Genomic DNA, 15,333 nt, shown 5'->3' with positions numbered 1-15,333 from the left:
CAGAGAACCAAACCGCAGATGCTGGAGGAGAGGAGAGCAAAGTGAGTCTGATCAGAAACGCATAGCGTTTACTTGCGTGCATTCATTCATTGTGTCATGGTCTTTGAATCGTTTAAACAAGTTTTATTTCCTTGTATGATACAGGAGAAGAAAGAGAGACGAAGACAGACACGACATAAACAAGATGAAGGGCTTCACACTGCTGTCTGAGGGGATTGATGAGATGGTGGGCATTGTGTACAAGCCCAAGACCAAAGAAACCAGAGAAACTTATGAAATCCTCCTCAGCTTCATTCAGGCAGCCCTTGGAGATCAGGTAAAATCACCGCCCCTGTTTACATGTGATATGAATATAATTTTTGAATGTAACTACTGTGGGATTTACTAGGGATGCACCATTTTCATATGCAAAAATATTTGGCCAACATAAATTCTATACTGTTTTGTCTAAAAAATAAATATAAAAATAAATTTAAATTATGCACCAAAAACTAACAATTTCATTACAATAACTCATTATGATATAAATTGATATTCTCTTGCTAGATTTGCTAAGATTATGTTTAAGTGTTATATATATATATATATATTTTTTTTTTTTACAGTGTTATAGTGTTATTTATTTCAAAAGTGTTTTTGAAAAATCACACACCCTGCCTTTAAGGACAAATTAAAACTATTTATAATGTTACAAAAGATTTGTTTCAAATAAATGCTGTTCTTTTGAATTTTCTATTCATCAAATAACCCTTAAACCGTGTCAGTTTCTGCAAAATATTAATCAGCATAGCTGTTTTCAACATTGATAATAATAAGGAATGTTTTTTTTTTTTAATCACAAATCAGCATATTAGAATGATTTCTGAAGGATCTTGTGACACTGAGGACTGGAGTAATGGCTGCTGAAAATTCAGCTTTGCCATCACATGAATAAATAAATTACTTTTTAATGAAAGCAAATGAAATTATTTTAAATTGTAATAATATGTGTTTTTTTACTGTATTTTTGCTCAAATAGATGACTATTGATGAGTGTAAGAGACTTATTTTAAAAAACATTAGAAAACCTTACCAACCCCAAACTTTTGAACTTTATTTATTTTTTATTTTTTATTTATACTTTCTTTCTGTGTGTAAACAGAACCATTGAGTGTAATATGTTATCACTGGTTATCATTGTTTAAACATGTTATGGCTTTGTGAATTCACAAAAACATTATCTTTTTTTAGTTTGCAATAAAGAACGATTCATTGTCTGATAAATGTGGTGTGATGTTTATATGTTGGTGTGGATGTAAACAGTGGATTACGTTAGCTTAAAGTACCACATCATCCTTTTCCTGCTGGATATACTAGTTCTATACATTCACGATCACGAGGTATCCATATGTCGTGAAAGGGCTTTTCAGTCCTGATACAAAAGATCTCTGTGGTATCTCTTGATTAGATTAATTCGAAGCCTCATGATGGTGATTCAGTGGCATATCTGTGTCCTGTATATGAAATCCCTACACAGTATAATATAATGTCACTTCTGATCATTTCACTGATCCCAAACTTTTGAACAGTAGTGTAAATAGCAATGTATTATGAATTACTGGTTGATTGGCTCTATGTAATTTCACTATTGTCTCACAAGGATTCCCTCCTTTTTTTTCTCAGACGTTGATGGCTATTGAGAAGCTGCCCAAATATGCCCAAGCTGGATTCGAAGGATTCAAAACCTTGAATCGCATACAGAGTAAACTCTTCAAAACCACAATGGAGACGGATGAGAACCTGCTGGTTTGCGCTCCAACGGTTAGTCTACTGATAAAGGCGCAACTGTCCGTCCAGGCGCAGGCTTAAAATGAACGTCTCCATTAAGAACAATGTGACATAAATATGATGTAATATAGGCCTTAACTTGAATTGTACATTTAGCCTTAAGATCTTTACCATAAGGAGACTTAAGCTTTTGTTTTTCATCTCTCTCTTTGATCTGTAGGGTGCTGGCAAAACTAATGTTGCTCTCATGGCAATGCTCAGAGAGATCGGAAAGCATATTAACATGGATGGCACCATCAATGTTGATGATTTTAAAATCATCTACATCGCTCCCATGCGCTCACTGGTACAGGAGATGGTGGGCAGCTTTGGCAAGGTAAGACTACATTATGCTTTTCCCATAATTTCCTGTAATTTAGTATCTTTTAAATGAGTAGCTATGAATAGAATTACATTTAACATTTTCAAATGTATACTTGTTTAAAATCGTGAAAGTATTTAATGTCCCTAAAACATGTCCCTAAAAAATGCCTCATTCATTCATAAAACATTTGTTGCTCTGTCTACAGCGCTTGGCTAGCTATGGCATCACTGTTTCTGAGCTGACCGGAGACCATCAGCTGTGTAAGGAGGAAATAAATGCCACCCAGATTATTGTGTGCACCCCAGAGAAATGGGACATCATCACCCGGAAAGGAGGAGATCGCACATATACGCAGCTTGTGCGCCTTATCATTATCGTAAGTAATCTAGTAGAGTCATATTCCCTTTTGTAAAGTTTTTCTTTCATGTTTTTCCAAGTCAATGTGTTCTGTCATACAGGATGAGATCCACTTGCTGCATGATGACCGTGGCCCTGTTCTGGAATCCCTGATTGCTCGAACCATCCGCAATGTGGAACTGACACAGGAAGATGTGAGGCTAATTGGCCTCAGTGCCACACTGCCCAACTATGAGGATGTGGCGACCTGCCTTCGTGTGGATCCATCCAAGGGGCTCTTCTATTTCGACAACAGGTGAGAAATGGACTGATGTGGAGAAATAGTCTTCTGCAGCAGTATGTGGATAACATTGAATAGGTTTTTGGTATAATAAAATATGTATTTTGGACGTTTTTCTCTTATTAGTTTCCGGCCTGTGCCTCTGGAACAAACCTATGTAGGAATTACAGAAAAGAAGGCTATCAAACGTTTCCAGATTATGAATGAGATCGTCTATGAGAAGATCATGGAACATGCTGGAAAGAATCAGGTGAAACGGAACACAATAACCTGACTGGTTCTTTGTAATCAAATATATCCTAACATTTGTTCAGTCACCCTTCTGTTTCCTGAACATTTCATTCTTTTTTTCCTAGGTGTTGGTGTTTGTGCACTCGAGAAAGGAGACCGGAAAGACGGCACGTGCGATCAGGGACATGTGTTTGGAGAAGGACACACTGGGGTTGTTCCTAAGAGAGGGTTCGGCCTCCACTGAGGTCCTGAGGACTGAAGCAGAGCAGTGCAAGGTCAGCTCACAACTACCACAAAAGTGCTGTACATCACATACGACCTCAAACTGATGTACACTCGAAATAAGACCGACATAGAATCTTTCACAAAGAAATATTCATGTTTGGCTTATGTTTTAAGAGTGTAGTACTCTCACCTTCATTTAGCACATTTTGCCAAAGGCAAGTGTATTGTCTTGCAAACAGAATATGACAAACTATTATAGTTTTAATTAATTATAATTGCAAAAATAAATCATAATTTGTAATATAAGTTGTAGTGATGTTTATTTACTTTTTAAATGATTATATTCAATAATTTATAAATTATTTACAGAAATAATGACAATTTTCAAACTAGTTTCAGACATTTCCCTTGTCTGCTGTTGTTTGGTAAACATTTAATCCTACCCCAAACTCACACCATTGTTTGAGCTGATTTTATGTCCAGTAGCTAGTAGTGCAGAAAAAAAATTATTTTGTAGATTTTTTTTTTCTTCTTCTGAGATTAGTACAATAAAAAGTCCCCAGATTCATGGTCTGGTTGTAACTGAACACGCATTTATTGTGTACTGATTTTGATGACCATTTGTTTACTTTCTGTTGACAGAACCTGGAGCTGAAAGATCTATTGCCGTATAGTTTTGCTATTCACCATGCTGGAATGAGCAGAGTGGACAGAACGTTGGTAGAAGATCTGTTTGCTGACCGTCACATTCAGGTTAGTTTGAAATTCATCAATGTCAAGAACGTTTTTGATTGTTTCTTATTTTGAAACAGAGAGCATTGAACCGTGAATGTGTGTTTCGTAGGTATTGGTGTCGACAGCCACTCTGGCCTGGGGTGTGAACTTGCCAGCGCACACTGTCATCATCAAAGGCACACAGGTGTACAGCCCAGAGAAAGGCAGATGGACAGAGCTGGGAGCCCTGGATATCCTACAGGTCAGTAGTATTTCTACACATACTTTGTATTGCAATGAGTTAAATAGACGACAAGTAATGTCTTGACTCCCACTCAACCTTTGTGACGCAGATGCTGGGTCGTGCTGGCAGGCCGCAGTATGACTCTAAGGGAGAGGGTATTTTGATCACTTCACATGGAGAGCTGCAGTATTACCTGTCCTTGCTCAATCAGCAGCTACCCATCGAGAGCCAGATGGTGGCCAAACTACCCGACATGCTCAATGCAGAGATAGTGTTGGGCAATGTGCAGAATGCCAAGGTGAGGTTTAAATGTACATGCAAATGTTCATTAGTCAGCCATTTTTTGTTTTCTAGCATTAATATTTTTATTGGTGAACCTTTAAGAACTTTCACAAGTTTTTATTAATTTAGGTTATAAAACTAAATGATGTGAGGGACAAAATAAAAATATTTAGAAATATATAGACCCTTATTATATTGTGAAATGAATATTAAATGTGATTAAGACAATTAATTTTTTTTTTCAAAATTTAAAAAGCTTTAATATTATAATTTTATATACATTTAGTTTTACACATTTGTTTCCAAAATTGAAAAAGTAGTTTTTATATTGTCATTTAAGCATATTGAAAAAAAATGTATTACATTGAAAATATGTAGTATTGCACATACCTATTATTAGTATTCCTCTGAAAGCATCTGTTGCTCTGTTTTGTTACTCTTTTCAGGATGCTGTAAATTGGCTGGGTTACACATACCTTTATGTTCGGATGTTGCGGAACCCCACTCTATATGCCGTCTCCCATGACGACCGCAGCATTGACCCCCTGCTGGAGCGACGCAGGATGGACCTGGTGCACACGGCAGCCACTGTCTTGGAGAAGAACAACTTGGTCAAATATGACAAGAGATCTGGCAACTTTCAGGTACACGCAGTTTGTCATATTAACCCACTTTATGCACGATCAATTCTGAGGTTGTACCAGCTTGAAATACCCAACCCAGCATAATGGATTTCAGCAGGGCTTTCTGAACACATCAATTAACTTTTAAATGACAGCAACAGATGTGGTTTAAATGATGTTTAATTTGTTCTGTTGTAGGTGACAGACCTGGGCCGCATTGCCAGTCATTTCTACATCACCCACGAGTCCATAATGACTTACAACCAGCTGCTGAAGCCTACACTGAGTGAGATTGAGCTCTTCAGGGTGTTCTCGCTCTCCTCTGAGTTCAGAAACATCACCGTCAGAGAGGTACGTGCCTTATCTAGTTAAAGCAGCTAAAACATTTGAACAAACCTCTACCACCAGGATCTAATCAACATGGTTGTGATGTTCTGATTGACAGGAAGAAAAACTTGAGCTTCAGAAACTGCTTGAGAGAGTCCCTATTCCAGTGAAGGAAAGCATTGAAGAGCCCAGTGCAAAGGTAAATGCATTTTAAGATATAACGTCAAATACAGATATGCAGTCTTATGATTGTTTCTCTTAAATTGAATGTTACATCTGTTTCTCAGATTAATGTGCTGCTGCAGGCATATATTTCTCAGCTCAAACTGGAGGGCTTTGCTCTCATGGCTGACATGGTCTATGTGACACAGGTTAGTGACATTATCCTGTCTTGTGTAAAGGCCTAATTGAACAACCATTAATTGAATCTCTTCACAATCAGAGAATATGCATAGATTTTCTGTATTAATGTTCTGTTTGATTCTACAGAGTGCTGGCAGGCTGATGAGGGCCATTTTTGAGATTGTCCTGAGCAGAGGCTGGGCCCAACTTACCGATAAGACTTTGAACCTTTGCAAGATGATCGACAAAAGGATGTAAGCGGTCAAGATGCTGCTGATTTTGCCACTTAAATGTATTGTTTATTATCCAATGTGATGCTCACGCTGTTGGTTTTTTTCCTTCAAGGTGGCAGTCGATGTCTCCCTTGCGCCAGTTCCGTAAGCTTCCAGAGGAGGTCATCAAAAAGATTGAGAAGAAGAACTTTCCCTTTGAGCGCCTCTATGATCTGAACCACAACGAAATTGGTGAATAGTGGTTATCAGTACATTGTGCTAGTCAAGTATTGTATTTATGTGCCAGTGTCTCTAAAAGTGCAATTTTATGTAATTGTCTCATGATCTGAGTTTAAACCTTTCAGGTGAGTTGATCCGCATGCCAAAGATGGGGAAGACCATTCATAAGTATGTCCATCAGTTCCCAAAGCTGGACCTGGCAGTTCATCTGCAGCCCATCACACGCTCCACTCTGAAAGTGGAGCTCACCATCACACCAGATTTTCAGTGGGACGACAAGGTCAGTCTTAAAATAGATCAGTAAATGACTATTAATGATAATATGAGTTTTATTTTTACAAGAATAAATAATTACATATAAATTAATAGAATATTTAACTTTTTATATATGTATATTTTATACAACAACATAGCAATTTTTTTCATCTCCACTCTGAAAGTGGAGCTCACCATCACACCAGATTTTCAGTGGGACGACAAGGTCAGTCTTAAAATAGATCAGTAAATGACTATTAATGATAATATGAGTTTTATTTTTACAAGAATAAATAATTACATATAAATTAATAGAATATTTAACTTATTTAACTTTTTATATATGTATATTTTATAAAACAACATAGCAATTTTTTTCATTTAAGCATTTTGACATTGAGCTAGCAACTAAATGTCTTTTGCTTTCAGATACATGGCTCATCTGAGGCCTTCTGGATCTTAGTGGAGGATGTGGACAGTGAGGTCGTTCTTCATCATGAGTACTTCCTCCTGAAGGCCAAGTACGCTCAGGATGAGCATCTTGTCACTTTCTTTGTGCCCGTGTTTGAGCCGCTGCCACCACAGTACTTCATTCGCATAGCTTCAGACCGTTGGCTGTGTAAGTTTACAACTTAATACTGCAGAACAAATTACTAAACCATATTGAAAATTTAAAATGCTAATTCATTATGGCATTGACGTGACCAAAATCCATAGTACTGTTTGTAAGGATAATAAAGCATTGGAGGTATTAAAGAAGTCTGAAGATGTTTTTTCTCTCTTTTTCAAGCATGTGAGACACAGCTGCCCGTTTCTTTCCGTCACCTGATCCTGCCTGAGAAATATCCTCCCCCCACCGAGCTGCTGGACCTGCAGCCATTGCCCGTGTCTGCTCTAAGAAACACAGCCTTCGAGAGCCTCTACCAGAAGTTTCCCTTTTTTAACCCAATCCAGACCCAAGGTACCTGCCTTTAAAGACCATCCACAACACACTATATATTTGACTGAGATCTTGAAACTACCTTTTAAATGAAACTATTCTTATTTTCCTCAGTGTTCAATGCCGTGTACAACAGCGATGATAACGTATTTGTTGGCGCCCCCACTGGCAGCGGGAAGACCATATGTGCTGAGTTTGCCATTCTTAGGATGCTCCTACACAACTCAGAGGGCCGCTGTGTCTACATCACACCCATGGAGGCTCTGGCCGAACAGGTATGTTCATAAATATCTGCCTTTCTGGAAATAAATGTCATAATGTAAAGTTTCTATAAAATTCAAGAAATTCAGTGAAATGAGGAATTAAATTGAATGATTGCGACATCATTTTTTTGTGCAGGTCTTTATTGACTGGCACCAGAAGTTCCAGGAGACTTTGAATAAGAAGGTTGTCCTGCTCACCGGTGAGACTAGCACTGACCTCAAGCTGCTGGGTAAAGGTGACATCATCGTCAGCACCCCAGACAAGTGGGACATCCTATCCCGCCGCTGGAAACAGAGGAAGAATGTGCAGAACGTTAGTCTCTTCCTTGTAGACGAGATTCATCTCATTGGAGGTGACAATGGAGTAAGTGTTTGTTTATTCTGGTTTTTAAACTATAATAATGAGCTGTTAAGTCACCAGAGATCATTTGTTTTGGTTTATTTTTAATTTTCTGTCTCTTGTAGCCTGTGCTGGAGGTGATTTGCTCCAGAATGAGGTACATCTCCTCTCAGATTGAGCGGCCCATCCGTATCGTGGCCCTCAGCTCCTCTCTGTCCAATGCTAAAGATGTGGCCCACTGGCTTGGCTGCAGCACTACGGCCACCTTCAACTTCCACCCTAATGTCAGGCCGGTTCCTCTTGAACTTCACATCCAGGTTGGTCTGAATCTCTGTAGCTTAATTTTATGTTTAGGCACAATCTTGACCCTGTTACATTTGGTGAAGTTTTGTTCAGTGTTCCTCACTGCTTTTTCCCCCTCCTTAGGGCTTCAACGTGAGTCACACACAGACTCGTCTGCTGTCTATGGCTAAACCAGTGTATCACGCCATAATGAAACATTCCCCATCCAAGCCAGTGCTGGTGTTTGTGCCATCAAGACGTCAGACTCGTCTCACCGCTATTGATATCCTCACCTTCTGTGCTGCAGACGTGGTCCCACAAAGGTTCTGGGAGAAGATCTATTTCACATCTCTACACTAATATAGACTCTTATTTGATCAGCTTCTTTCCTGAGTGACATCAGGCATCTGACCTCTATCCTCATTTATATCCCTGTAGGTTCCTGCACTCAACTGAGAAGGACCTAGCTCCATTCATGGAGAATCTCTCTGATGTTACACTGAAGGAGACCCTCTCTAATGGGGTGGGGTACCTTCATGAGGGCCTTTCACCTACAGAGCGCAGGATTGTGGAGCATCTCTTCAATTCTGGTAAGACACATGAAACCTAATGTTTTGTAAAATTAGTATAATCTGTTTGAAACCCTTCCAGAGTAATATTGATGTGATGTTAGAAAATGAATATATAGGTTTCATAAATTTGGGCTGTTTTTGAGCAGTCATGTGTTACAAGTTCAAAGAAATTGAAATCAATGGAGTTAATTTAGGTAATTCTCAGATTAATTGTTCTTAATTTCATATAATGACATGAATAATATATTGAAATAAAATTTCCAATAAATATTGATAAAAATATTTTTTCTTACATCACACTGGTTTTGCTGTAGTTCATCTATTCATCTTTTTAAACAAAGGGTAGATGTAGTAATAACATGGTAATAACACAAACACTATCAAAATTTGAAATTCACTCATTAATTAATAAGTTATTAATCACGTAAAATATGGTTATGACTGTTTCTAAGCTTACATTCCACCGGGTTCAAATGGACACAGGAATGCAAATATCATATGTAGTTTTTGAATGAATTATGAGGTTAATTGAGCTAAAAGAAGCGTTGCCCCCTTCTGCCCCCTGCTCTCTCATGCCAGGTGCCATTCAGGTGATGGTGGCGTCTCGTTCTCTCTGCTGGGGCACCAACATTTCTGCCCACCTGGTGATTGTCATGGACACGCAGTACTACAACGGGAAAATCCATGCGTAAGTGTTTTCTCATCCTTAGAGGGCTCAAATGATTGATGCCATCACCAGTATTTACTCTGTGCATGTGTATTGCTCATAAATGTCTTTCTCCAATTAGATATGTGGACTATCCAATCTATGATGTGCTCCAGATGGTAGGAAAGGCTAACCGTCCTCTCCAGGATGATGAGGGCCGGTGTGTTATCATGTGTCAAGGGTCCAAAAAGGTAAAGCTTAAATTAATCCACATATTTTCTTGTCTTAAGATCACCATTTTTGGTTACCTCTTAATAATTTTGAACCACCTTGTTCTTTAGGACTTCTTCAAGAAGTTCCTCTACGAGCCTCTGCCTGTGGAGTCTCACCTGGACCACTGTCTTCACGACCATTTCAATGCTGAGATCGTCACCAAGACGGTGGAGAACAAACAGGACGCTGTAGACTACATGACCTGGACGTTTCTGTATCGCCGCATGACCCAGAACCCCAACTACTACAACCTGCAGGGTGAAGAACCACAATCCTTCAAATGCCCACAATTTTCACTACAGCAGGACAAATGGACTTGAAATTCAAAATCTAGACTTTATGCTACAAAATGTAGAGTTTGTTGCAACAGGAATGCATGTGAAAATAAGTCAAGCAACAATGTAATTGTAACTTTTTTTTTTTTAGTGCATCAGAGACTAAAATATCTTTGTTTTACAGGTATGTCTCATCGTCACCTGTCAGATCATCTGTCTGAGCTGGTGGAAAACACCTTGCAAGATCTGGAGCAGTCCAAGTGCATCAGCATCGAGGATGAGATGGATGTGGCACCTCTGAATCTGGGCATGATTGCAGCCTATTACTACATAAACTACACCACCATTGGTGAGGACTCTCTCTGTTTAACACACTTCATTAAAGTCACAATGAAACAAGTAGCGACAGATCTTCTCTCCTGTATTGTGACTTACATCCAAGTGTAATGGATTATTGAAAAAGAATGTAGGGTTGGGATTTCGTACCGACTTTAAACAATCACTAAGCTTCTTGATTGTCTTGCCACATCCATCTCATCTGATGCAACTGTTATCTGTTTGTCCTCTCTCCAGAGCTGTTCAGTATGTCCCTAAACGCCAAGACAAAGGTCCGTGGCCTCATCGAGATCATCTCCAATGCTGCGGAGTATAAAAACATTCCCATCAGGCACCATGAAGACACCCTGCTACGGCAGGTGAGTAAAAACGCACTTTCCTTTTATGACGGAGTATAATATGAACTTTTGAACAGACTGCATCAGAGCTCTCTGTTTACATTTTTGTTTTTTACTTTATCAGCTGGCTCAGAAAGTTCCTCACAAACTGAACAACCCTAAGTTCAACGACCCTCATGTGAAGACCAACCTGCTGCTCCAGGCTCATCTGTCCCGCATGCAGCTGAGCGCTGAGCTCCAGTCAGATACTGAGGAGATCCTCAGCAAAGTGAGGGGAAACACTGAGCCACATAGTGAACCTCTTTTGCAGCTCAACAAAAAGGATTTTTAGTGGCCACAGTCCATTCAAATTTCTATTCATAATTAAATGCATTTTCGTATGCGTTTAAAATTTTTGAATGTATAGGTTTTAGTTTTTAGTTTAATATATTTCCAAATGTTGTTGAAATAAGTCTCGTATGCTCTCCAATTCTGCATATATTTGATCAAAATATTGTGAAATATTCTTACAGTTCAAAATAACTTCCATTAGACCTTTTTAATGTAATTTATTCCTGATGGCAAAGCTTTTAGTCCAGTCTTGTCACATGATACTTCAGAAATCATTGTAATATGCTGATTAGTGCTCAAGAAACAATATTACTGTTTTTACTGTATTTTTGATCAAATAAATGCAGCCTTTGTGAGCACGAAAAAAAAGGGGGGGGGGGAAAGTGTAAAATTGTGACCAGTAGTGTATAAATGAAACATTTTCACCAAATGAATACATAACAGTATATTTTTTTTTATTTTTTTTTTATAATAATAATAAATGTACATGTTTAAATGAAATGTTTCCTAAGTCTTTCTGCTGTTCCCTTGCCCGTGTTTTCAGGCTGTGCGGCTGATCCAGGCCTGTGTGGACGTGCTCTCCAGTAATGGCTGGTTGAGTCCAGCGCTGGCTGCCATGGAGCTGGCTCAGATGGTCACGCAAGCCATGTGGTCCAAAGACTCGTACCTCAAACAACTACCCCACTTCACTTCTGAACACATCAAGCGCTGCATGGACAAGGTGAGAACTGGGTCTGAGCGGGTTGGGAATCATCTAAACGCTGAACTTCATCTTTTGGTTGTGTGTCTCATATCTGTTTTGTTGAACGTGTATAGGGTGTGGAGAGCATCTTCGACATCATGGAGATGGAAGACGAGGATCGCACTGGTCTTCTTCAGCTTACTGATGTACAAATGGCGGATGTGGCACGCTTCTGTAACCGCTATCCCAACATTGAGCTGTCATACGAAGTGGCTGACAAAGACAACATCAAAAGGTACGAACTGAACTCAAAATGCGTAACCTTGTGTCGGTGTACATTTAATAATTTTTAGCATTAATCACTGAAGATATAAATTACCTTTTTGTGCTTACAGTGGAAGTCCAGTGGTCGTCCAAGTGCAGTTGGAGCGAGAAGAGGAAGTTACAGGTCCTGTCATTGCTCCTCTGTTCCCTCAGGTGAGTTTCATAGACAAACCCTATGTTTACAATAATGTTCAAAAGTTTTGAATCGGTTATGTTTTTAAATAAAGTGTCTTGCTCACCCAGGCTGCATTTACTTCCATCAAAAATACAGTAAAAACAAAAACTCTGTATCTTGAAATATAACTGCAGTTAAATGATTTCTGTTTAAATAAAGTTTAAAATGTAATGTATGAATTTTCAACAGCCAATACTCCAGTCTTCAGAAATCATTCTAATATGCTGATTTACAGCTCGAGACACATTTCTCATTATTAATATTAACATTATAATTTTTTTGTGGAAACTGATTAATTTTTTCAGGATTCTTTGATGAATAGAAAGTTCAAAAGAACAGCATTTATTTGAAATAGAAGTAAAAAACAATCTTTAACAAAAAGTCTTTATGACTTTTGATCAATTTAACGCATCTTTGCTGAATAAGTTAATTTCTTGAAAAGTTACTGACCCCAAGCTTGCAAGAAGATAAAATGTTTCAAAATGATGTTTATTTTATAGAAATGCAGCATTACTTCATGACATTGTGTTTGTTTTGTGCAGAAACGTGAAGAAGGCTGGTGGGTTGTTATTGGAGACCCCAAATCGAACAGTCTCATCTCTATCAAGAGGTTAACTCTTCAACAGAAAGCCAAGGTCAGTCCTGCTTTTTTGTCCAAGGCAGTAGTGCATTACTCCTGTCTTTTACAACCCTCTAATTGTAGTATTAAAAAAAAAAAAAAAAGTCTTGTGAGAACTGTTAATGATATGGAGTCTGTTTTCTTCCCTCAGGTGAAACTTGACTTTGTGGCACCTGTTGTTGGTGTGCACAACTACACACTGTACTTCATGAGCGATGCCTACATGGGCTGCGACCAGGAATACAAGTTCAGCATGGAGGTTAATGAAGCAGACAGTGAGGGGGAAAGTGACAGTGATTAATCCCAGATTAGTCATAGTGGATGGTTATATCATGTTTAAGTGTTTTTTGTATGTTCTTTTGAAGAATATTGTGACAGTTTAATTCATTGTGATTTAATAAAAGTGCAAAACAAAATCTCTAATGTACATCTATCTTTATTTAAAAGACCATTAGAAGAAATCATTGAGGTCATTAATGTATATTAAAAGTGTAAGAATAACTGCATTAAATAAAGAAATGGCTCATTCATGGTCAATGTTTAGATATGGGGATTCAGTGAGCTTGTTAAAGCAGTGTCTCCAAACACATTGGTGTATGAAGCCTTAAGGTAGTGGACGTAGTTCTGCAGGCTGCGGTTGGCACTGTTCACTTGTTCCAACTGGTTCTTCATGTCTTGAAGTTTGCACTGAAATCGCTTCTCCATCTGAAAAATGAAACCCAAACTGTTTCTAGAAGGTCTTAATGTAAGCGCAATTATGAATATTTGACATGTAAGGAAAATGTAAACAAGCGAAGCATCAGTGGCATGTTGCTGATTCCCACAAACATTGACTCGTCTCAGTTTTTGACTTCAATTACCTTTCCAGTGGTTCATGTTTACTGGATAATGATTTTTAGAATTTTGCAGAGATTGATGGGGTTGAATAAAAGCAATGTTATCACAGTGGCTTTTGCTTGTTTTACTCTACAAAGAGATATCTAGCTGCTTAAATATTTTAGAGAAATAACAGTAACTAAATTTTCCAGGGGGGAAATATGATTAACAAAAAAAGTAAGTGAAGACAAAACAGTTACGCACTTAAAAGAGAAGCCTAGAAGCAACTCTAAAAACTTGCTTCATAGACTTCCATTATCAGTATGTTTCTACTGAGCCTCTAAAGCAGGGGTGTCAAACTCAATTCCTGGAGGGCCGGAGCCCTGCAGAGTTTAGATTCAACCCTAATTAAACACACCTGATCCAACTAATCAAGTCCTTCAGGCTTATTTGAAATCTACGAAGCAACTCTAAAAACTTGCTTCATAGACTTCCATTATCAGTATGTTTCTACTGAGCCTCTAAAGCAGGGGTGTCAAACTCAATTCCTGGAGGGCCGGAGCCCTGCAGAGTTTAGATTCAACCCTAATTAAACACACCTGATCCAACTAATCAAGTCCTTCAGGCTTATTTGAAATCTACATGGTATGTGTTGGAGCAGGGTTGGAACAAAACTCTGCAGGGCTCTCCAGGAATTGCGTTTGACACCCCTGCTCTAAAGGGACATGGTGATGAAAAAAAATTATATGAGAGGGAAATTTATATTTCAATGCTTTGCATTTTGCAGAGAATTTTACAGTATAACGCTTTAATGATTTCTGTAATATTTTCCAAATGTGGTGTTGTCGTGGAGCTTGTTTAGTATTGTGCAATGGAAAGTTTCAGGGCTCAAAGTCTGCCGGTGAACACTTACATCCTCTTTGCTGAGGCGCAGCTGACCCAGCTCCTTTTTAGCCAGACTCAGCTGGCTCTCCAAATCCAGCATTTTAGACTGAGCTGAGCGTTCTTTGGACAGCACCCGCTCCAGGCTCTGGTCCACCTGTGAACAAAGACTCAACTTGAAAAGCATGTATACACTAACCTCACACAGGTGCAACATCTGTAGCATCAAAATGAAATTGCTGTGGACTGTGACCTGTCTCTGCGCCTCCTCCCTGGCCTGCTCCAGCAGTCTGTGGAGGGAGTCACACTCTCTGCTCCTCTCCTCCAGACGCAGCTGAGTGTTGTGGATGGTCTCTTCACGCTTAGCCACAACCTGAAGCAGATCCCTGTTCTGAGTGCTCACATCTTCCATCTTCCTGTGTGAACCAAGAAGAGAGAATGATACAAAAATGTGACAGTCGTTGAAATACTGGTAGGAAATTTAACAAAGTATTTAGCTTCAACTGTCTTCGTGTCAATTGGGTGTTTATGTTAAAAGACCCAATCAAATGTTAATTTATTATTTTATTTTCTGCTAGTGCTAATATTTCCTGTTTAAAATTAAAAATGTGATACTTTCTAGTCAGTGGCAGGAGAGCAGAATATATTATATAATATTAGTAATATAATAATATAAATATATTTTCGTTTATTTTATAAAATAATATATATAAATAATAATTTTGCAAAGGTCTTTTAAAATTGTATTATAGCAGGAGATAATGCCATATATATATA

The 15,333-nt window shown here is 38.5% G+C and overlaps 2 protein-coding genes across 2 annotated transcripts in view; one reads left to right on the top strand and one right to left on the bottom strand.

Moving 5' to 3' along the window:
• Positions 1-1,666: 1,666 nt before the first annotated feature.
• Positions 1,667-13,260, top strand: LOC107711883 (U5 small nuclear ribonucleoprotein 200 kDa helicase). The gene is made up of 34 exons (XM_016516962.1): positions 1,667-1,800; positions 1,988-2,143; positions 2,337-2,507; positions 2,590-2,783; positions 2,895-3,018; positions 3,125-3,274; positions 3,867-3,977; positions 4,069-4,200; positions 4,292-4,480; positions 4,911-5,108; positions 5,286-5,438; positions 5,533-5,613; positions 5,702-5,785; positions 5,904-6,010; positions 6,102-6,220; positions 6,334-6,488; positions 6,893-7,082; positions 7,254-7,424; positions 7,518-7,678; positions 7,803-8,030; positions 8,132-8,323; positions 8,433-8,611; positions 8,727-8,878; positions 9,440-9,548; positions 9,649-9,757; positions 9,848-10,037; positions 10,239-10,403; positions 10,628-10,749; positions 10,853-10,996; positions 11,603-11,779; positions 11,875-12,035; positions 12,136-12,217; positions 12,782-12,874; positions 13,010-13,260. Exons 1-34 carry the CDS (start codon positions 1,669-1,671, stop codon positions 13,157-13,159), a joined length of 5,031 nt encoding a protein of 1,676 aa, XP_016372448.1. The 5' UTR covers positions 1,667-1,668; the 3' UTR covers positions 13,160-13,260.
• LOC107711886 (outer dense fiber protein 2-like) overlaps positions 13,216-15,333 on the bottom strand; it is an 8,667-nt gene continuing 6,549 nt past the window's right edge. Inside the window, exons 17-19 of the mRNA XM_016516965.1 lie at positions 14,810-14,972; positions 14,588-14,713; positions 13,216-13,563 (exon numbers count right to left, since the gene is read on the bottom strand). Of these exons, the coding sequence (XP_016372451.1) occupies positions 13,399-13,563; positions 14,588-14,713; positions 14,810-14,972 (454 nt within the window). The 3' untranslated portion in view covers positions 13,216-13,398. The remainder of the gene's footprint in view (positions 13,564-14,587; positions 14,714-14,809; positions 14,973-15,333) is intronic.

Source organism: Sinocyclocheilus rhinocerous, unplaced genomic scaffold (genome assembly GCF_001515625.1).
Source record: "Sinocyclocheilus rhinocerous isolate Xijiao unplaced genomic scaffold, SAMN03320098_v1.1 scaffold988, whole genome shotgun sequence".
Lineage (NCBI taxonomy): Eukaryota > Metazoa > Chordata > Actinopteri > Cypriniformes > Cyprinidae > Sinocyclocheilus > Sinocyclocheilus rhinocerous.
This window is presented reverse-complemented; position numbering and strand designations above follow the sequence as displayed.

Excerpts from the sequence above, each read along its gene's own strand:
- LOC107711883 (XM_016516962.1), top strand. The coding sequence starts at position 1,669 with ATGGCTATTGAGAAGCTGCCCAAATATGCCCAAGCTGGATTCGAAGGA. Across the intron at positions 2,508-2,589 it reads TTGTGCGCCTTATCATTATC|GATGAGATCCACTTGCTGCA; the intron begins GTAAGTAATCTA and ends TCTGTCATACAG. Across the intron at positions 5,439-5,532 it reads GAAACATCACCGTCAGAGAG|GAAGAAAAACTTGAGCTTCA; the intron begins GTACGTGCCTTA and ends TCTGATTGACAG.